The sequence below is a fragment of the Staurois parvus genome, unplaced genomic scaffold (assembly GCF_062004578.1).
Source record: "Staurois parvus isolate SC_StPar_1 unplaced genomic scaffold, SC_StPar_1.0 ptg000475l, whole genome shotgun sequence".
Classification (NCBI taxonomy): Eukaryota; Metazoa; Chordata; class Amphibia; order Anura; family Ranidae; genus Staurois; species Staurois parvus.
Window position 1 is genome coordinate 5,786,326 of NW_028318271.1, and position 22,914 is coordinate 5,809,239.

Sequence of the window (22,914 nt, forward strand, 5' to 3'; positions counted from 1 at the left end):
GCAATTTTAAAGCATGTTACATGTTATGTATCCATTTACCCGGCATTACAATATTATATTTTACATAAAAAATTGGGTTTTATATTGTGTTTTTATTAAAATTCATTAAAGTGTAAAAAAGAAAAAAGTGGGTATCAGTGCATTCCTAATAGCCGGTATATTGATCAGGGAAAACCTAACAGGCTGGTTGCACAGAAGTGAATTGGTAGATAGACTTCCGTACAACCAGGATGCTCATACAGCTCAACAGAGGCTTAAATGTTACCATACCAGGGGCGGACTGACAACTCATGGGGCCCCCGGGCAATAGGGGATCATGGGGCCCCTGTGTCCTTGCCCAAACTCAAAAAAGCCTATGAAAAAGGTACCAGGGGCATCTCATGGGACCCCTACTGACCCCGGGCAGTGCCCAAGTTTCCAAATGGTCAGTCCGCCCCTGTACCATACTTACATGTTTATAAAATTCCAAGACATTGAATTACACAGGAAAACGGAACAATTCAGGACAAATAAAAATTCTGCTGCGCCAGTATTGCTTTGGAATGTATATTTACTGAGGGTACATCAAAGGAAGTCAATCTAGGTTCTAGAATTATGGCAGCAGCCAACCAGTTTGTTTACCCAAACAGCAATAGAGGATTTCATTTCACCTAAGCACACCGCTTACAACAAATGCAGCTTTTATACAAAAAAGGTACAAAACATGTCAAGAGATACTTTTAGTATGTGCATAACAGACAATGAGGAGCAACTGCTTAAAAAAAACAAAACATGCACAATATGCCAAATAAAATTCATTATTTGCAGTGGACAGTTTATTAATCCTGGGAATACTGAAGTCGTAAAGCTGATTGGGAAATGGCATGCCCCACTGTGCCACCAGCTATTGGTTGGCATGGTATACTAGAGCTTTTAGTTCCCCAACAGCTGGAGAACCATTCAGCACCCAAGATTTAGTCACATACTATGAACACAGAAGACAACAGTTCACCTATTGCTGGAAAAAAGTAAGGCCTTAAAAACAGCAGCATGGTGCAAAGAGCAACACAATTTTGCAATATATAGCATCATACTGGGAAAAAAAAAGTTAACAGTAGATGAACCAGACTAAGGAAAACCAATTATTTTTGATTGCTTTAAAGAATCTGTGGTATTACAGCACAGAACATTACTGAGGAAAAGTAAGAAGCAATAGACACTTGGCTTATTCACAAAAACTGGAAGGAAAAAAAAGAAAGAAGTTGGCTATACTAACCAACTGTAATCCACAGGTAAAGAAACCTGGCAGGTTTTGGTCATCCACTCCACTTAAGTTTTTTTTTTCCTTCCAATTTTCATAGGTCAGCCATATTGTTTTGGTTTTGAAATCTACGCTCAGATTGTTTGGACTCCTCCCCGATCTAGCATGCAAGTTACTAAAGCAGAGTTAGGCTAGAGATTTGCCGCTCCGAAGAAGTTGGTAGGAGGAGACACTGCACAGAAGAAAATTAAAAATATACGAGTCATTTACAGATTTTTTAAATGCTTTGTAGCCATCTTCTTAACATTTGTGTCACCTAATCTTCTACTGCTGCATTGGTACCACACACACACAGTAAATGCTTCACTTCAAATATACTGCAGAAAAACAAAGCAAAATCAGTGTAACTGTTTTTGTAGCCCTAAAATTTTAAAGCAAACCTCCAGCCAAGATTCTTATTGAAGCTTTGGACAGACTATAAATGGGTTTGATCCTCAGCTCTCTTGCTCCCCCCCCCCCCCCCCAAACCTTTGCACTGCATTCTGGTGACAGTGTCAAAGGCTCCCTAGCAAATTCTCTATAAGAATATATAGAGAATGCATTTCCATAGAGTGGAAGCAGCAGTAAAGAGAGCAATAAAAAAACCTAGCAGAAAAGCAAACATTCCCCCATTCCATCCAAAACTAAAAAACATTATTCTGGAGTTCTACTTTAACTAAATATGCTGTTTACACATACGAAATGCATTAAATGAAAACCTAAAAACGCAACAAAAAAGTACCCCATACTCTATGGATTTCTGAAAGAGAAGGCAGGAAATGTTAATTTAAAACAGATTTTGTGGTTTTAAATTTTACAGTATGACCTGGCTGTCAGTGAGTTTACAATCTAAACGGGTAACTTTCTCCAAATAGAATGTGACATATCAGATAGGTAACACTAGAAATTTAAACAAAAACCCAAAATATTCTATTTGCCCTGAAATAAGCCACAGCAGGGCCGAAGAATAGTCCTTGCACTGGGAAATTGAGGCTAAAATTGCATTTCAAATCAAACCAATTTTAATGCACATAAAAATGCGTCATCTTACAAATTGTTTTGCAATCCAAACTGTACAAGAGCTCATAAAACAAAAGTAGAAAACAAACAGCAAATGTAAAAAGAGTGCTTAAAACTAAAACATGAGGTTGTGGTGCCAGTGGATGGAGGTTACAGTTTTCTTATTGCATTGTCAATGTCAGACATCTGTTCCTTCAGCTGGTTCCACTGCTCAGGATTTAATGAGATGCCTACAACAAAAACACAAGAACATACATATTCACAATTGTTAGAAAGCAAATTGAGGTTCTATTCATATCTAAGCACCACAATGGGAAGTGTATGTACAGTGTATTGTAATCTGAGCACAAAGCAGCCGCTTTAAATTCACAGGTGTGAATGCCATGTGCATTGTGGTCACAAATAGTGCAGGCATGTTTTTTTGCGCATTGTTTTTTTAAAAGCCCATTGAAAGAGTATGGGCTGCATTAACCACCTCTGGACTAGCGACATACTCCTGGTAGTTTTTTTTTTTTTTTTAGGATCAGCTCTCTTGTACAAGCAATCAGAGCAGCTAACCACATATTCAGAAACGTCAACCCACCCACCGAAACTCATTAAGGGGCCTGAAGGCACCAGCAAAAAGAGGTTAAAGTGTTACTAAACGAACAGTAAAATCAGTCTGTATATGCAGTAAAGCATGCTTGTTATACTCACTGTGGAACCTGAGGGGTTAATCCTCTACATTGTGTAAAAAGTATGTTCCATCCTGTCTTCTCTGATCCTTCCCTTCTTACAGTGTCCCCCCCTTATCTCCTGAGGAGACATATCATGTGGAGTCACTCTGCACATGCTCAGTTTGCTAGAGAAGTTTTGTTTTTTTTCCCTTGGGGAGAGTGCATGTGATCAGCAATCAGCACTGTCCAGACAGAGGTCAGGGGTTCTGCATCCTCCTAAAGCAGAATGAAAAACTCCTCCTACAAACTTTAACCAGTACTCTGCTGGACAGATAGAAGTCACAAGACTGCTCTAATTGCTGATGAGAAAAAGGTATGTAGCAGTTTAGATTTACTAAAATAACTGCACTTCCATGTCCTATGTACTGTGGGGGACCAGATATAGTGAATGCAGGGTCAGGGGAGACCAGATATAGTGAATGCAGGGTCCAGGGGAGACCAGATATAGTGAATGCAGGGTCCAGGGGAGACCAGATATAGTGAATGCAGGGTCCAGGGGAGACCAGATATAGTGAATGCAGGGTCCAGGGGAGACCAGATATAGTGAATGCAGGGTCCAGGGGAGACCAGATATAGTGAATGCAGGGTCCAGGGGAGACCAGATATAGTGAATGCAGAGTCCGGGGAGACCAGATATAGTGAATGCAGGGTCCAGGGGAGACCAGATATAGTGAATGCAGGGTCCGGGGAGACCAGATATAGTGAATGCAGGGTCCGGGGAGACCAGATATAGTGAATGCAGGGTCCGGGGAGACCAGATATAGTGAATGCAGGGTCCGGGGAGACCAGATATAGTGAATGCAGGGTCCGGGGAGTCCAGATATAGTGAATGCAGGGTCCGGGGAGACCAGATATAGTGAATGCAGGGTCCGGGGAGACCAGATATAGTGAATGCAGGGTCCGGGGAGACCAGATATAGTGAATGCAGGGTCCGGGGAGACCAGATATAGTGAATGCAGAGTCCGGGGAGACCAGATATAGTGAATGCAGGGTCCAGGGTTTAGTAACACTTTAAACACACTCCATAACTCATGTACCATCTTCTGTACGAAGAATAGTGTAGTGCTATCACTGCCATTACCTTTTCTTCCAGGCTTCATTTCCCCTTGCTGATCCATGAAATATTCTCTAACGTCAATGAGAACTTTTCCTTTGAAGTCCCGAACGCTGACATACCTCATTTTACCAATCTGTTAAGAAACAGTTCATGAAAGTTTTGTGAGTGGCAGTAATGGTACAGCAATCAGGGCTCATTCACACCTTTGCATTTTAAAAACACATCAAAAGCCACAGGCATTGCTTTAAATGGTGCTATAAAAACACGTCCACGCAAAAAGTGTTGACATTTTATATTTTTTTTACAGTAAAGCGCCTCTAGATGACAAGGCAGTGCCTTAAAAATGTACAACTGTTGATAATGCACAATGATGTCTGAAAACACATGGAAAAAAAAAGGTGAGAATCCAGTCTTAAGCATTTAACCTTTGACTTCCATCTTTTTTTTGTCTGGGGAATAGGAATCCTCGTTGATGAATAGGGTGGATTGCCTTATTCCTCAAGCTTCCTCCTCTACACAAGACTGGTGCTCTTCATTGACCAACTGGTCACAGGTCTACATCAGAAACAACTGAGGACCAATGGTCCTGCTCTGTATGCTAGGAAGCAACATCCCAAAAGTCTCAGATGATTCAGCTCTCTTGGCTGTGCCACATCCCTACCGTTCATAGGTCTATATAGATTGTTATTTCTAACTACTTGAGCTCAGAAAGGTTTTACGCACTTTATGACCAGGTCATTTTTTGCTATTTAACATTGCGCTACTTTATCTGGTATATTGCAGTCATGCAACACTGTACCCAAATTACATTTATATCTTTTTTTCACACAAATAGAGCTTTCTTTTGGTGGTATTTGATAACTACTGGGTTTATATTATATAAAATTAAATATATATATATTTTTTTCCATTTCTGCTAAAAAAAACTTGTCGAAAAAAAAAAAACTAATTTCTTCATAAAATGTTGGACAAATATATTCTCCTACATCCCTCTAAGTGTATATTGACTGATTTGTGTGAAAATTATAGCGTCTACAAACTAAGGTATTACATATACTGGATTTTTTTTTTTTTAAATAATTGTAATGGCGGTGATCAGTGACTTATAGTGGGACTGTGCTAGTGCATGGGGCAATCTGACACTGACTATGGCTGGGCGTACCACTAACACAGTGATAATACTACACACCTGTCACTGTACGCGACACTGGACTGCGAAGGGGTTAACATCTAGGGGTGATCAAAGGGTTAACTATGTGCTGAACAAGTGTAATTTGTGCCGCTTTTTACTAAATATTTGTTTGTTCCTTCTCCCTGATCATTCCCTCAGCCCAGAGTCCTGTGATGACAAACACCACAAGGTTCTGTACAGTGACTGAACACAGCAAATCAGCAGGTCTCCGCCATGAATCATTGGCTGAAACCTGCATGAGGATGGGGTTACGTGTGCCCTGAACAGAGGATACTGCCGATGTACAGGTATGCGATTCTGCCTGGCCGGGCAGTCAGCAAGTGGTTGAGGTAGTACTTTTGGGGCATCACAAAATTACAATTTGTTTTCAATAAATCCAATCTAGCTTTAATACTACAAAATACATAACATAAAAGGATTCTAGAATAAAACAAGCAACATAGTTACAAAGACCCAAAATTTAATTTAGCTTTATCACCCACTTTACTGGAGCACATACTGGCTAATTATGGATAAACCACTATAATGAATCATTTCCTCCTACAGCGGTTGTGATAGATTGCTCAGCTCAATGCGTTTCCAGGATTTGTACCATTCTGTTTCTTTAGCAGCTAGAGGGTCACTTTGCTCTACAACAATCAGAATCAATATGTTATGGTCAAAATACATTTTCCTATATATATCTGGTGTAGGTTTGCTGCATGTTACCTGGGAAAATCCCTCACCTAAAATGGTAAAAAGTGTTAACCATCTAGATAGAAACATTGTGATGGTTGTAAACACTTTGATGATCGGAGACCCACTACTCAATGTGCCTAGTGCTGGGGTGATGGGTGTGCCCCCTTCCCTCTGTATTGGTCCCCACCACCTGCGCCTCCATGGGTGACTGATGCCCCTCGTCTCCTTCAGTTGTGAGGGATTTTTTTAAGCTACATGCACCAAAAATAATAATATATATTTTTTTTAATCACACATACACACAGTAATGCGTTTAGCTGAGCAAGATATCACAACCACTGAATGAGAAAATGATCATCATTATAGTGGTTTATCCATGATTGCCAATATGTGCTCCAGTAAAGTGGGTTACAGAGCTAATCTCAATTTTGATTCTTTTGAACTATATTGCTAGTATTATTTTATTCTAGAATCATTTGATGTTATTGCTTTTATATATTTTGTATTAATAAAAAGTTAAACTGGTTTTATGAAAAGAGAATTGTAATTTTGTAGTACCTCAAATGTCCTGCCTCTGTTTTTACACACACATCCCAAAAATTGTCAGAGTGCCCTCTGCTGGAAAAGTGAGGAATAAGAATTCCCCTTACTCGTCATCCTCTAGACCAGGGGTCTCCAAACTTTAAGGAAAGGGCCATTTTACTTTCCTTCTGAATTTAGGAAGGCCAAACCATGGCCATCGGGAGTAGGAAAGATCCCAGCATCCTGTATATGCTGCCCCCGTTGCCCCTCCTGTCCAACTGTAAAACAGGGAGGCTGCAGTGCACTTCCCTAGTTTGAAATCAAGGGCCACATCAGAGGGGTCTGAGGGCCTCTCCTTTTCTAAGCAAAGAGCCAGTTTACTGTCCTTTGGGCAGTGGAAGTAGAAAATTCCCCATCATTGGTTTAATGGGGGGGAATAGTGCCGCATTGTCAGTATGGATGGAAAGAGTAGTGCCCCATATTGTTGGTACAAATTGGAGGAACAGTGCCCCATTTATGGTGTATTAGGGGGAATGGTGTCACATCATTTACATCAGTTGGTGAAATAGTGCTTTGGAGTGCCAGATAAAGGCAGGCACAAGGCCACATCTGGCCCCCGGGCCGCAGTTTGGATACCACGGCTCTAGACAAAACAAAAACATTTAAAAGTAGATCAAAAGTCATCCTAATAGCAGCAGCATGAACTTGCTTTATCCTTTATCCCCTGAATCAAAGCACTGACAGATGTACCTAGGTAGACAGGGTTTTTGTGGCACTGTCCTGAGAAAAGTGTCACAGCTACCATAGCCTGGCTTTCCTTTGAAATAGCTAGCTTCCTGGTTGTGCCTAGCTTTAATATTTCAGAGGGATAAACCTGGAACAAGCATGCAGTAAATAAGTGTCACTTCTGCTGCATTTGTCCAGTTAAGCAAGTCCTAAATGAGCATTTCAGTCACAGAGGTAAAACATGTACCTTCCTTTTAAAAAGGTATAAAAATTGTTCCATCGGCCAAAGGACTGGTAGTTTGTCTTGTGACTCCCACAAAGCCTAACCAAGCGATACCAATATCTTAACGTAGTAGCTTCTCGTGTCACCCACCTGCTCATCAGACATGTATCCGTATTATGTTACTGTGGCAATTCAATCCTTTGCCAGGTAAAACAGTTCAACTATACAATTACCTTTTTGCCTGAAGTTAGGCTTCTGAAAGATATATATATATATAAAAAAAATATGTTTACCTGGAACATGTTGTCATCTGGATCATTGCTGCTTTGTTTGGCAGATGCCTTAGAACTTTCTCCTGTCTTCTGTTTCTTAGTTGGTTTCTCCTTCTCTGGTGGAGGTTGCTTTTTTCTCTTTGCCTGAAAACCAATAGAAGGATTAGGACAAACCAAAGGCAGCCACGACATTGCTAATTACTGCTGGTATCTGAACTGACCATACAACATAGCTCCATGTCATTTATCAAATGAAAAACTTTGAGAGAAAACGTAAAAGAAAAATAAGTAAAAACTATATATTTAAAAAAAAAACAAAAAAACAGTGTAAACAGGAAAATGCCATTCAACTGCCAACTTTCATCCTTGCAGTTCAAGTCTGAAAATGAGAACCTGAATGGTTGCTATGTGAAATGTTCTTATTGAACTAGCAGTCAATAGCAGAAATTGAATAAAGTGGATGTCTTTGCTGTGGAAGCCAGAAAAAAAAAAAAAAAAAAAAAATTTCCAATGCACGAATATATCAAATTGACCCCCACCAAGTATTTGACTATCAGATGTCAAGACACCCAAATACATATGCTTTACAGCTGCTGTCAAACCCGGCTGTCAGTGGCAGCTTCACTTAGGATAGGTAACCAAGTAGAGTAGTTCCCTATCATGCGATTACGGTTTCAGGCTAAAGGATTTGTATTAATGATTTCCACAGGCAGAGGACATTGCAGCCTGTAGATATTTTAATTTCCTAAAAAATTATATAGTATTTAATAAAAAAAAATCATGAACATGTAAAAAACTTTAAGAACCACTTGTCAGGCTATAAAGTGTGAAAAACTGACACACTGACTGGGTATCTCCGCCAAACTACAGCTTCCTCCACTCTGGAACAGAATATAGTGAATGACAGAACCAAGCATCAGACAGAACCAATGTTGGAAAACAAGAGATAATTTTATGAACAAACAGCACAGCATTTATACACAAAAACCTTTCCCCCTAGACAGGTATGGCACACAAAACAAGTCTCTGAAGAAAAGTTACATTACATAAATAATTAAACCACAAGAAAACAATGGATTCCTTCCTGGCACCTAGCAGTGTGAGCTTAACACCTAAACCCAATAACAGCAAACAATAGTTGATCCCCACAGTCCATCCCCCACAGCTATCTCCTCCTGTGCCACCATCCCCTCCCTCATAGATTGTAAGCTCGAAAGAACAGGGCCCTCGATCCCCTCATGTTTTGCATTGTATTGGTATTGTTCTGTCACATGTTCTGTCCCCCTTTGTAATGTACAGCGCTGAGCGAACTATTGGCACTTTATAAATACTGTATCATAATAATAATGTCAGGAAACCTTAACCCCCACATATGCTGGAATTCACCCCCTGCACATAGTTCCACTATGCTCTGTATTTATATGCGTGAGTGTAACTTTACCCCCCCCCCCCCCCCTTACCACATGGGGTGTTTGAAAGGAATTGGGCGGCTGCCCAGCCACCCGATCACTTCCATCTGACAGCCAGCTTGTCAGATATAAACACAGCCACCAGAAGTGTGTGTAAAATCCCAGCCATCAGGTCGGCACAATGTATGGACCTGGCAATAAACGGGTTAAAAGCAATGACCACTAAGCGTAATAGGGTAATGGACAAGAATATTTGTTTCAACTGACAAAAAAGTCAGTTTTACTTTATTTTTTAGATGTGCCCGATCAGGTTTGGAAGAACCAGACCTGGTTTTCATAAAACATTTTCACAAACAACATTTCTCAAATATGAGCAATAACATTCGCCAGTATGGAGCTGACCTCTACAAAGGATATAGAAAGGGATTCTTCTGATCATTCAATTTAAATAGATATTAGTACAAGGTGTAGTTGTTTACTTACCTTCTGATCAACCTCACTATCGGAATCACTTCCAGATGAGCTTGAGGAAACCAACTCCTTTGATTTAGGCATGCTGCTGAATAACAAAGGGAATGGTTATTACTACAAAATGCACGTTGTCTAAAGAACAGCTCATGATCAGCCCAATACAAAGGAACATTTCTACACGGCTTCATCCTCACTGCAGCTCTGACATTTATGAAATACATTTTGAACTGTCTTTCCTAAAAAGGCTAGTTTGTCATTTTCATACAGAGACTTTGTGTCACTGATTTAGAAAACAAATGCAAAGGTTCTGACTTTCCTCTGCCTTCACTAATTGCACACTTGAGTCCAAGAAAGAATTTGATATTGATGACCCCATGCCCCAAGGGTCACATTTTAGATCATACCCAGTGGTGACTGTTTATTTTTAAGATGTCTGTTTAAAAAAGATGATTTGCTATGTTATAGGAACATCTGTTCATTGTGTATAAGCAATACCATGAAAAATGTACATTTTGCCTGGAATTCCTCCTGAAAACTAGTATTCCCCAATACATGAGCGTGGCTAGGCAATCCTGTGTAGTCTTATAGCTGTATATCTGCAGTATGACATCTTAGTCATCGACTTTTTGTAACTGCTAGTGTCAGGAGATTTGGTGATGTCACTACAGCACTACCCACTGTCCTTCCTACATGATTCCAGCCCTCAGATGACGTTGTGACGTCATACAAGGCCCCCATCCGGACACGTTTCGTCACTACCCACGACTTCCTCAGGGGCATCACACTGAAGTCAAATGAGTAGTGAAGAAATGTGTTGGGGCAGGGCCTTGGATGATGTCTCGACATTCTACTGGGTAAACTGATGTGGTTACAGAATTAGCAGTAGAGGGAGCACTGCACAGGAACGCCAATCTCTCCGTAGAGACGCTGTGTACATTTAGTGCGATTGGACACCCAATACAAGTGAATGCAAACTTCATAGGTTGAGAACACAAAACATTTTAAAGGATAAAGCGCTAGGTCAAGTCTGTATGAGGTGGAGTGGTTGATGGAAGGAGACTACACAGAAGCTGTGGAGACTGGTCCAAGCCTGCATAGAAAATCCATATGGTCCACCGAGGGACAAAAAGGCGTATATTGACCAAACATTAAATTGTGAGGTCATATACTTTTCGTGAGCAGACATCTGGTGGTGGCGTTTTCCAGCAGAGTTGGATAAAGCACTAAGTGTCACAACATGCGATTTTCATCCACTGAAGTTTACAGACTTTTCCGTGTCTGTGGCTTTGTTTATAGCACCAATATTGATGTTTTACGTATCCTAACCACTGCACTAGTTGGTCGTTTATGGTTGACAGGCTTATTTTTAGGAGATCTGCATAAAGTGCGTAGCCGCTTGTAGAGGGAGACAGCATTGTTCACAGCTTTTATATAGGCTTTTGGATTATATTGAATTTTGATGATTAATTTAAAGTGTTACTAAACCTACAACAGTAAAAACAGTCTTTATATGCAGTGAAGCATACTTGCTATACTCACTGTGGTACCCAAGGGATTAATCCTCTGCACTGTGTATGCATTGTGTAAAATGGCCATTTGATCCTGACTTCTCTGATCCTCCCCTTCTTTCAGTCTCCACCTCTTATCGCCTGATAAGACATGTGTGAAGTCACTCTGCACATGCTCAGTTTGGTGTGCATTGCTCAAGTTTTTTTATTCTAGGAAGAGTACATGTGATCTGCACTGTCCAGACTGAGGTCAGGGGTTCTGCATCCTGCTAAAGCAAAATAAAAACTCCTCCTACATGCTTTAATGAGTGCTCTGCTGGACACTAATAAAGGTCACAAGACTGCTAACTGCTGAGTAGATAAGGTATTTAGCAGTTTTTTATTTACTAAAATAATTGCACTTCCATGTTGTGTGTACTGTGGGAGACCAGATATAGCGAATGCGGGGCCCGGGGAGACCAGATATAGCGAATGCGGGGCCCGGGGAGACCAGATATAGCGAATGCGGGGCCCGGGGAGACCAGATATAGGGAATGCGGGGCCCGGGGAGACCAGATATAGCGAATGCGGGGCCCGGGGAGACCAGATATAGCGAATGCGGGGCCCGGGGAGACCAGATATAGCGAATGCGGGGCCCGGGGAGACCAGATATAGCGAATGCGGGGCCCGGGGAGACCAGATATAGCGAATGCGGGGCCCGGGGAGACCAGATATAGCGAATGCGGGGTCCGGGGAGACCAGATATAGCGAATGCGGGGTCCGGGGAGACCAGATATAGCGAATGCGGGGTCCGGGGAGACCAGATATAGCGAATGCGGGGCCCGGGGAGACCAGATATAGCGAATGCAGGGCCCGGGGAGACCAGATATAGCGAATGCAGGGTAACACTAAGTTGTGTATATTTTTAGCAGCTTGCAAGGTTCAAACAGTTTCTTTGGTTTAACTTTGTTTTAAATTTCTGTTTGCTTCATCCCCTGCCCTCATTAAGTCGAAAAATTAAGTCCTGCTAGATCACTTCGGGCTAGCCCCTTTTGCAGGTATAACTATATAAAACATTAAAAATAAGTTGCTGTACTGTTTAAAAACCAGTAATACACTTTCTCCCTGCTCAGCACATGCTCAGTTGCTCTCCATTTTTAGGCACTGCCGAATTTGTAGGGGCCAATCTACTAAAAGCCATAATGCAGAGTTAAAACCCTCCTATCCCTTACATCCAAGGAAGCTGCTTCTGTTTGATCTGCAACAACCATGGAGCTGCAGGTGATCAGTTATGACAGCAGACATTTGATGGTTTGACAGTTTGGTTGAGGACACAAGCAAATGTGATAGTTAGCAATCCTGGCACTCTAGGAATGTAACTGTTTATTTAAATCATTATAATTGATGGGTTTAGTTCCACTTTATGATTTAGTCCTCATGCACACGGGACATTTTAATAACGCTGGTAACGTTAGCTGTGTAAAGTAATGTTAAAAACGTGAATCTTTTAGCGTTTAGCCACGATTTTGTGTTTGTTATTTTTTTTTTTTATTGATTTTTGGTCAAAAAAAGTCCAAAAACACCAGTTTGCAGCTTTTTACCGAGTTAAGAGTGTTTTTTCAGCTAAAAAAAAATCCTCTAGAAACCCACTAGTCCTGGGTTTTTTTCCAGCCAAAAAACATTGATTACAGTCTATGTGCAAGGACACATAAGATAACATGCTGGGGGGTTTACTGGCAGTAAAAAAAAAAAAAAAAAAAAAAAAAAAAAACTGTCAAAAGCCAAAAACAGCCACTGTAAAAACAGGAAGTGTGCATGAGGACTTACTGCTTTTCAGGGGCTCTGGGCTTCAGGAAAACTACGTCCTCCAGGAATACACAGGATCAATGCTGGAGGCAATTTTACAGCACACACTAGTTTTGGCAGCACAATTTATCACATGGAATGTATGTTCCTTGCTAAAGAACATTATTTTATCAAGTTATCATGGGTAAAGTTCTGCTTTATTACCTAGATGAGAAGATGTCTGTCCCTGCACCTTCCTGGGATACCGATGTCATATCTCAGGAGGCAATACTTTCCACTGCTTATAGAACAGCATGTAAACAGAGGTGGCGCTGGATATCTGTCTGCAAATGTGAGAGATCTGGTACTGGGGAGGGGGGCCTGCAAGAACCAGGATGAGGCAGTTCCCCACAATATAAGGAAGATGGTGGCATTGGACAGAACCTGTGTTACCACAACATATAAAGAAATCCCCAAAGGGAAAGTGACAAATTCTTATTACCATTTAGCCAAGTTGCAGAATGACCTTCTTGACAAGCAGAGGGTTGAGCCACATAGCTTGCTAAAATTAGATTTTCTAAGATAGAAAGAGCAGCAAATATGTAATCCGACTACATATTTTGTGGCGTCTTTCACAAAAAATAAATAAATAAATAATTGAAAGTTTGATAAAGCGCATGATGTGTTGTGTAGAAAAAAGAAAGCTGAAGAAACTGGACTCTAGGGCAACTCCATTTTCTACATCTGTTCATATAGCAAACGTGTTCCCCTTGCTTCTGCAACTGCATGCAGAGCTAGTGATCTAGTTTGCAAATAAAAATAGAAGGGAATATTCAAACAATGCCAACGTTCCTCCTCCTTGGTTCATGGCCCCTTCAATAAAACACCATCACCTACCCCAACAGATTGTAAACTTTAATAAGCAGGACCCCGTAGTTATTTATTGGAAAATACATCAACATCTCTACCCAATAAGCAAGGAAAGCAGAAATATTAAAGCGGAGTTCCACTCACCCTGTCAAAAATAAAAGTAAGCAGCTACAAAAACTGTAGCTGCTGACTTTTAAAAAATGGCCACTTACCTGTCCCTTGTGGTGTGTCCCCCTGCAGCCCATCTTCAGTGTGGGCACCCGGCTGTGATAGCTTGCGGCTTCACAGCCGGGTACCCACTGCACATGCGCAAGTAGAGCTGCGCTTCATGAATGGTCCTGTAGTCTTCTGGGACCTGTCACGTGTCCCAAAAGACTACAGGGAGGGAGGACACCTTCTGCTTCCGATTGCCTAGGCTATCAGGCCGGAAGTGGGAGTGGATACCTGTCAAATTTGGGTACCCGCCCCCCCCCCCCACCTTCAAAGGTGCCAATCCTTAATGGGGAGCGGGGGAGCAGTCCAGAAAAAAGAAACCTTTTCAACTACTGTATACAAGACTGAATACACAAATATAAATACTTTGTCAGGGAAACCAGTGAACTGATGTATATGAGCAGAACACTGACCAGTATTCCTGGAGATTCCCTTAAAAAGGAAAAAAGTAATTTGCTTCATGTGGTTGGCAGGCAACACCTAGGGGGGACTAGAGCGCTTACACTGCCCACTACAGCCAAATCATATTATTGTTTATCTTTGGCATACAATGCAGGATCATGTACCCTTGGGATCAAGATAAGAACTCACCTAGGCAATGCATGCCACCACATGAAATGACACTGTTGGAGCACAACGGGTTAAAACATACTTTCGGCAATGTGCATATGCACACCAGCAATGCCCACAATGCCTGTGATCACACTGTCATTGGACAGCACCATTCACATGCAAAAGAGCCAATCTGAGTGGCTATGCACCTTGTGATCACTGTGATGGCCAATCAGCATCCTTATGCACATACCATTTTGATAATGTATGCCGTATACAGGATCTTTTAGCTGACTATTTTGCATAGTAATGCAGGCCATAGATGGGTCGAAAATCGGCCGATTTTTCGGCCGAATATAAAATCGGCTGATTTTCGGATCGTTAGTGGGCTATTTGTTCGGCCGTTTTTCGGTATTTTGGCCGGTTTTTTTTCCGGTAAAGTTGGAAAAAAAAAACCGGCCGATTTTGCCGATCGGCCGATTTTCGCAGCAATAATGGGCAAATCGATAAAAAATCTGCGCATGAGCAGTGACCTGCAAGAGGAAGACAAAAAGAAGAAGAAAAAGAAGAAGAGGATGACGATGATGAAGAGGAAGAAGAAGTAGTAGAAGAAGAAGAGGATGACGATGATGAAGAGGAAGAAGAAGTAGTAGAAGAAGAAGAGGATGACGATGATGAAGAGGAAGAAGAAGTAGTAGAAGAAGAAGAGGATGACGATGAAGAAGAGGAAGAAGAGGATGAAGATGATGAAGTGGAAGAAGTAGAAGAAGAGGATGATGATGAAGTAGAAGAAGTAGAAGAAGAGGATGATGAAGTAGAAGAAGAAGTAGAAGAAGAGGATGATGAAGAGGAAGAAGAAGTAGAAGAAGAAGAAGTAGAAGAAGAGGATGATGAAGAGGAAGAAGAAGTAGAAGAAGAGGATGATGATGATGAAGAGGAAGAAGTAGAAGAAGAGGATGATGATGATGAAGAGGAAGAAGAAGTAGAAGAAGAGGATGATGATGATGAAGAGGAAGAAGTAGAAGAAGAAGAGGATGATGATGATGAAGAGGAAGAAGAAGTAGAAGAAGAGGATGATGATGATGAAGAGGAAGAAGTAGAAGAAGAAGAGGATGATGATGATGAAGAGGAAGAAGTAGAAGAAGAAGAGGATGATGATGATGAAGAGGAAGAAGAAGAAGAAGAAGAAGAAGAGGATGATGACGAAGAAGTAGAAGAAGAGGATGATGATGATGATGACGAAGAAGAAGAAGAGGATGAAGAAGAAGAGGATGATGATGATGAAGAAGAAGAAGAGGATGATGATGATGAAGAAGAGGATGATGATGATGAAGAAGAGGATGATGATGATGAAGAAGAGGATGATGATGATGAAGAAGAGGATGATGAAGAAGTAGAAGAAGAGGATGATGATGATGATGAAGAAGAAGGATGAAAAATTAGAGGAATTCCAGTACGGCAAAAAGTGTCCCTGCAGAGAGCTCCGCTATTTCTTTGACAGTTCTTTGACATTTACAGCGGTTGCAACATTGTATCTATTTGTTTCCGAATAAAAACATCTGTATCCTAAATGGATACAAATAGATATATTGTTGCAACCTCTGTAAATGTCAAGGAACTGTCAAAGAAATAGCGGAGCTCTCTGCAGGGACACTTTTTGCCAGCTGTAGACAGGATGAAAATCGGCCGATTTTTTTTACCATTGATGGTAACATCGGCCGCTTGAACGACCGATTTTTCGTTTTTTAAAAGAAAAATCTGCCGTTTTTCTCCCCGTCTATGGCCTGCATAAATGTACCGTCAGTTGAATGGGAGCATTCTTGTGCCTGGGGATAGAAAAGATGCAGATTTGTGGTTCCTGTCTGCTGTGGAGCACAATAGTAGTTCATTGATTCTTCCTGTCAGTATATCTGCTTTCCCGTACATCCTGTACAGACAAGATATACTGACAGATCCGCAGGAGACCTGCATGGCATTAATGATCTGCTGATCGCTGGTGCAATGCTTTACAGACTCCTGTAACAAACAAAAAATTCATATTTTTTTTTACCTGCAAAAAAACGTGCATTATTTATTGTATAAAGATGAACTTATCCTTGAGCCCGGGTTCACACTGATGCGGTGTGGAATTCACAGCGTTTTCAGTGCAAATTCCACACCGCATCAGAATCGCACCAAGTTCATGCGAACTGCTGCGTGTGTGTATGTTAAGTTAACAACACCCCAAAAGCGGTCCACAAAACGCGGTGCGATGTGCAGAATCGGATCCCATAGGTGTGGTGCAATTAGAGCCATACAAAATGTATGACTGATCGCAACACACACAAATCGCATGTTATTTGCACAGGAATGTGGTGCAGTTCCTTTGCAAATCACATGTGATATACCGCACCGCATATGTGTGAACCCAGACTTAAAGAGGAACTTCATCCCCACCTCGTGGTATCATCTTTTCACATTTTGCTGGGTTAGATGCAATTAACTTCAAATACACCCTATAGCAGTTTTACTGCTACAGAGAGACATTCCTGTGCAAAATCATATATATATTTTTAACATATACACGTGGTTTGCATTTGTCACACACGGGCGCACACGCACCACTGGAGGATCCCTTCCGCAGCACAAACTGATCTACAAGCCCCGGCGAGCAGTTGCTCACTGTCACCTGCAGATAGTCATGAACGTCCGCCTGGAAGTACTAGGGTCGCTGGTTCAAATCCCAACCTGGAGTTTGCACGTTCTCCTTGTGCCTGCGCAGCTTTCCTCCGGGTACTCCGGTTTCCTCCCACACTCCAAAGACATGCTGGTAAGTTAATTGGCTCCTGTCTAAATTGGCCCTAGTATGTGTATGTATGAATGTGAGTTAGGGACCTTAGATTGTATGGAGGGTCAGGGACTGATGTGTATATATATATATACACACACACATATATATAGTACATTCACATATATATCTCAGGGGTGGACTGACAACTTATGGGGCCCCCGGACAATAGGGGATCATGGGGCCCCCGTGTCCTTGCCCAAACTCAAAAAAGCCTATGAAAAAGGTACCAGGGGCATCTCATGGGGCCCCCTACTGACCCCAGGCCCCTGGGCAGTGCCCAAGTTTCCAAATGGTCAGTCCGCCCCTGATGTGTGTGTTACATATATATACACACACACACTGCATAGCTTGATGGCGCTAAGAGTACCTGTAATAAATAAGAACAGAGCTAATCTACAGGTAGGTTTCTATTTCTGGTGTGACGGGGGAGTCATGAATCCTGTGCCTCTGCAGAGCTGGGAACACAATCCATCACTTCCCATAGTAAAAGCACCACCTAGTGTATACCAAGCACATAGCTGGGCACACATTTAACCCCTTGATCACCCTAGACGTTAACCCCTACCAGTGTCATTAGTACAGTAATCAGTGTATATTCTTAGCCCTAATCACTGGATTAGCGTCACTGGTTCCTACAAAGTGTCCGTGTAAAAATGTCCGCCACAATATCGCAGTCCCATGTCAGTCGATCGCCATTACTATTACAAAAAAAAAAACCCAATGAATAAAATTCCAGTATATGTCCCATAGTTTGCAGACGCTATAACTTTTGCCCAAACTAATCAATATACAATTATTGAGATTTAATTACCAAAAATATATTTTGGTCTAAATTTATACAGAAGTTAGATTTTTACATTTTTTATTGGACATGTTTTATAGCAGATTTTTATTTTTTCTTCACAATGATCTTTTTTTTGTATATAGAGCAAATAGTAAAAGCCGCAGAGGCAATCAAAGACCAACAAAAGAAAGCGCTATTTGTGGGGAAAAATGGGGCATAAATTTCCTTTGGGTGCAGCCTTGCATGACCGCGCAATTGTCAGTTAAGTAACGCCACGCCATATCATAAAAAATGGCCTGGTCCGGAGGGGGGTAAATCTTCAGGAGGGAAGTGGTTCTCCTGCTCCTGTAGGATATCAGAGGACCTCATTCTCGGAGAAAGGGGGAAAATATTTTTTTTCCTCAGGCAGCGAGGGGAATGTCTGAGGTCTTTGTGTTGGAGGGTGATAATGAGGACACACACAGCTGCTGGCGGGCACACAGCGTACAACCACCTGCCAGGAATCTGAGCTTCCCTCACACGGCTCCCTGAGGAGCTGTGCTCGACAAGCGCCATTTTGCCCTCACTGAGAACATGGCCCCGCCGTCCTCACCACGCTGCGCGCCCCCGCCGGCGGGAAAGCGTGCCCACCCGCGCCACGAGCGCTCTTCGGGAACGGCACAGTGGGCGCGACATTATCGAGACTCCTTCCCGCCCGCACCTACCATGAGGCACGAGGCGCCCGTGTTCGCGATAGTGCGCGCCCTGTACCCCCCGGACAACCGGAGCCGAAGGGGGGGGGGCGCAACCCAACCCCCGTTCATACCGCCTACCCCTTCCCTTTCATTGTAAGACGAGCAGTTACCTACCTCCCTGATCACACACGCTGCTCACACTCTGCTACCGTCCTGGACAGGAAGTGACCTAACGGCGCCTCTCTGTGCGCTGCCTGTAAAGAGGCGGGATAGACGAAGGGACGTACATGTGGCGGCCATATTGTGGTTGGCGTAGAAACATTACTGTGAAGGAGGTTGCACAGAAGCCATATTGTGGTTGGCATAGAGACATTACAGTTATGTGCCATGTTGTGGTTGGTGTATAAATACAGTTATAGAAGCCATGTTGTGGTTGGTGTATAAATACTACAGTTATAGAAGCCATGTTGTGGTTGGTGTATAAATACTACTACAGTTATAGACGCCATGTTGTGGTTGGTGCATAAATTCTACAGTTATAGAAGCCATGTTGTGGTTGGTGTATAAATACTACTACAGTTATAGACGCCATGTTGTGCTTGGTGTAGAAATACTACAGTTATAGACGCTATGTTGTGGTTGGTGTATAATGACTACAGTTATAGAAGCCATGTTGTGGTTGGTGTAGAAATACTACAGTTATAGACGCTATGTTGTGGTTGGTGTATAATGACTACAGTTATAGAAGCCATGTTGTGGTTGGAGTAGCAATATTACTGTAGTTATAGAAGCCATGTTGTGGTTGGTGTATAAATACTACAGTTATAGAAGCCATGTTGTGGTTGGTGTATAATTACTACAGTTATAGACGCCATGTTGTGGTTGGTGCATAAATACTACAGTTATAGAAGCCATGTTGTGGTTGGTGTATAAATACTACAGTTATAGACGCCATGTTGTGGTTGGTGTATAAATACTACAGTTATAGACGCCATGTTGTGGTTGGTGCATAAATACTACAGTTATAGACGCCATGTTGTGGTTGGTGTATAAATACTACAGTTATAGACGCCATGTTGTGGTTGGTGTATAAATACTACAGTTATAGAAGCCATGTTGTGGTTGGTGTATAAATACTACAGTTATAGATGCCATGTTGTGGTTGGTGTATAAATACTACAGTTATAGAAGCCATGTTGTGGTTGGTGTATAAATACTACAGTTATAGTAGCCATGTTGTGGTTGGCGTAGCAATATTACTACAGTTATAGAAGCCATGTTGTGGTTGGTGCATAAATACTACAGTTATAGAAGCCATGTTGTGCTTGGCGTAGAAATACTACTACAGTTATAGAAGCCATGTTGTGGTTGGTGTATAAATACTACTACAGTTATCGAAGCCATGTTGTGGTTGGTGTATAAATACTACAGTTATAGACGCCATGTTGTGGTTGGTGTATAATTACTACAGTTATAGAAGCCATGTTGTGGTTGGTGTATAAATACTACTACAGTTATAGACGCCATGTTGTGGTTGGTGTATAATGACTACAGTTATAGAAGCCATGTTGTGGTTGGAGTAGCAATATTACTACAGTTATAGAAGCCATGTTGTGGTTGGTGTATAATGACTACAGTTATAGAAGCCATGTTGTGGTTGGAGTAGCAATATTACTACAGTTATAGAAGCCATGTTGTGGTTGGTGTATAAATACTACAGTTATAGAAGCCATGTTGTGGTTGGTGTATAATTACTACAGTTATAGACGCCATGTTGTGGTTGGTGTATAAATACTACAGTTATAGACGCCATGTTGTGGTTGGTGTATAAATACTACAGTTATAGAAGCCATGTTGAGGTTGGTGTATAATGACTACAGTTATAGAAGCCATGTTGAGGTTGGTGTATAATGACTACAGTTATAGAAGCCATGTTGTGGTTGGCGTAGCAATATTACTACAGTTATAGAAGCCATGTTGTGGTTGGTGTATAAATACTACAGTTATAGAAGCCATGTTGTGGTTGGTGTATAAATACTACAGTTATAGAAGCCATGTTGTGGTTGGTGTATAATTACTACAGTTATAGACGCCTTGTTGTGGTTGGTGTATAATTACTACAGTTATAGACGCCATGTTGTGGTTGCTGCATAAATACTACAGTTATAGAAGCCATGTTGTGGTTGGTGTATAAATACTACAGTTATAGAAGCCATGTTGTGGTTGGTGTATAAATACTACTACAGTTATAGACGCCATGTTGTGGTTGGTGCATAAATTCTACAGTTATAGAAGCCATGTTGTGGTTGGTGTATAAATACTACTACAGTTATAGACGCCATGTTGTGGTTGGTGTATAAATACTACTACAGTTATAGAAGCCATGTTGTGGTTGGAGTAGCAATATTACTGTAGTTATAGAAGCCATGTTGTGGTTGGTGTATAAATACTACAGTTATAGAAGCCATGTTGTGGTTGTTGCATAAATACTACAGTTATAGAAGCCATGTTGTGGTTGGTGTATAAATACTACAGTTATAGAAGCCATGTTGTGGTTGGTGTATAAATACTACTACAGTTATAGACGCCATGTTGTGGTTGGTGCATAAATTCTACAGTTATAGAAGCCATGTTGTGGTTGGTGTATAAATACTACTACAGTTATAGACGCCATGTTGTGGTTGGTGTATAATGACTACAGTTATAGAAGCCATGTTGTGGTTGGAGTAGCAATATTACTGTAGTTATAGAAGCCATGTTGTGGTTGGTGTATAAATACTACAGTTATAGAAGCCATGTTGTGGTTGGTGTATAATTACTACAGTTATAGACGCCATGTTGTGGTTGGTGCATAAATACTACAGTTATAGAAGCCATGTTGTGGTTGGTGTATAAATACTACAGTTATAGACGCCATGTTGTGGTTGGTGTATAAATACTACAGTTATAGAAGCCATGTTGTGGTTGGTGTATAAATACTACAGTTATAGACGCCATGTTGTGGTTGGTGTATAAATACTACAGTTATAGAAGCCATGTTGTGGTTGGTGTATAAATACTACAGTTATAGTAGCCATGTTGTGGTTGGCGTAGCAATATTACTACAGTTATAGAAGCCATGTTGTGGTTGGTGCATAAATACTACAGTTATAGAAGCCATGTTGTGCTTGGCGTAGAAATACTACTACAGTTATAGAAGCCATGTTGTGGTTGGTGTATAAATACTACTACAGTTATCGAAGCCATGTTGTGGTTGGTGTATAAATACTACTACAGTTATAGACGCCATGTTGTGGTTGGTGTATAATTACTACAGTTATAGAAGCCATGTTGTGGTTGGTGTATAAATACTACTACAGTTATAGACGCCATGTTGTGGTTGGTGTCTAATTACTACAGTTATAGACGCCATGTTGTGGTTGGTGTCTAATTACTACAGTTATAGACGCCATGTTGTGGTTGGTGTCTAATTACTACAATTATAGACGCCATGTTGTGGTTGGCATAGAAATACTACAGTTATATTATTATTATACAGGATTTATATAGCGCCAACAGTTTGCTCAGCGCTTTACAATATAACGGGAGACAATACAGCAACAATACAGTTCAATACAAGAGGAATAGGAGGGCCTGATCCTTGGAGCTGTGGTTGGTGTATAAATACTACAGTTATAGAAGCCATGTTGTGGTTGGTGTAAAAATACTATGTTATAGAAGCCATGTTGTGGTTGGTGTTAAAATACTACGGTTATAGACGCCATGTTGTAGTTGGAGTAAAAATACTACAGTTATAGACGCCATGTTGTGGTTGGTGTAAAAATACTATGGTTATAGATGCCATGTTGTGGTTGGTGTAAAAATACTACAGTTATAGACGCTATGTTGTGGTTGGCATAGAAATACTACGGTTATAGAACCATGTTGTGGTTGGTGTAAAAATACTACTACAGTTATAAAAGCCATGTTGTGGTTGGCATAGAAATATTACTACAGTTATAGAAGCCATGTTATGATTCGTGTAGAAATATTACTACAGTTATAGAAGCCATGTTGTGATTGGCGTAGAAATATTGCTACAGTTATAGACGCCATGTTGTGGTCAGTGTAAAAATACCACTACAGTTATAGAAGCCATGTTGTGGTTGTCATAG

General features: G+C 41.2%; 1 protein-coding gene and 1 non-coding gene across 3 annotated transcripts; both read right to left on the reverse strand.

Moving 5' to 3' along the window:
- Window positions 1–532: 532 nt before the first annotated feature.
- SUB1 (SUB1 regulator of transcription) lies at window positions 533–19,052 on the reverse strand. Of its 2 annotated transcripts, none has more exons than XM_089689457.1 (5): window positions 18,935–19,052; window positions 9,578–9,653; window positions 7,707–7,829; window positions 4,097–4,205; window positions 533–2,529 (listed from the first exon to the last, which is right to left on the reverse strand). In XM_089689457.1, exons 2-5 carry the CDS (start codon window positions 9,647–9,649, stop codon window positions 2,450–2,452), a joined length of 384 nt encoding a protein of 127 aa, XP_089545583.1. In that variant the 5' UTR covers window positions 9,650–9,653; window positions 18,935–19,052; the 3' UTR covers window positions 533–2,449. The 2 variants fall into 2 exon arrangements, with proteins under 2 accessions (XP_089545583.1, XP_089545584.1); XM_089689458.1 differs by having other exon boundaries at window positions 9,578–9,650; window positions 18,935–19,044.
- Window positions 13,516–13,650, reverse strand: LOC149452401 (small nucleolar RNA SNORA66). Its single transcript, XR_016314882.1, has one exon. It is a non-coding gene; the product is annotated as a small nucleolar RNA SNORA66 (small nucleolar RNA).
- Window positions 19,053–22,914: the final 3,862 nt, after the last annotated feature.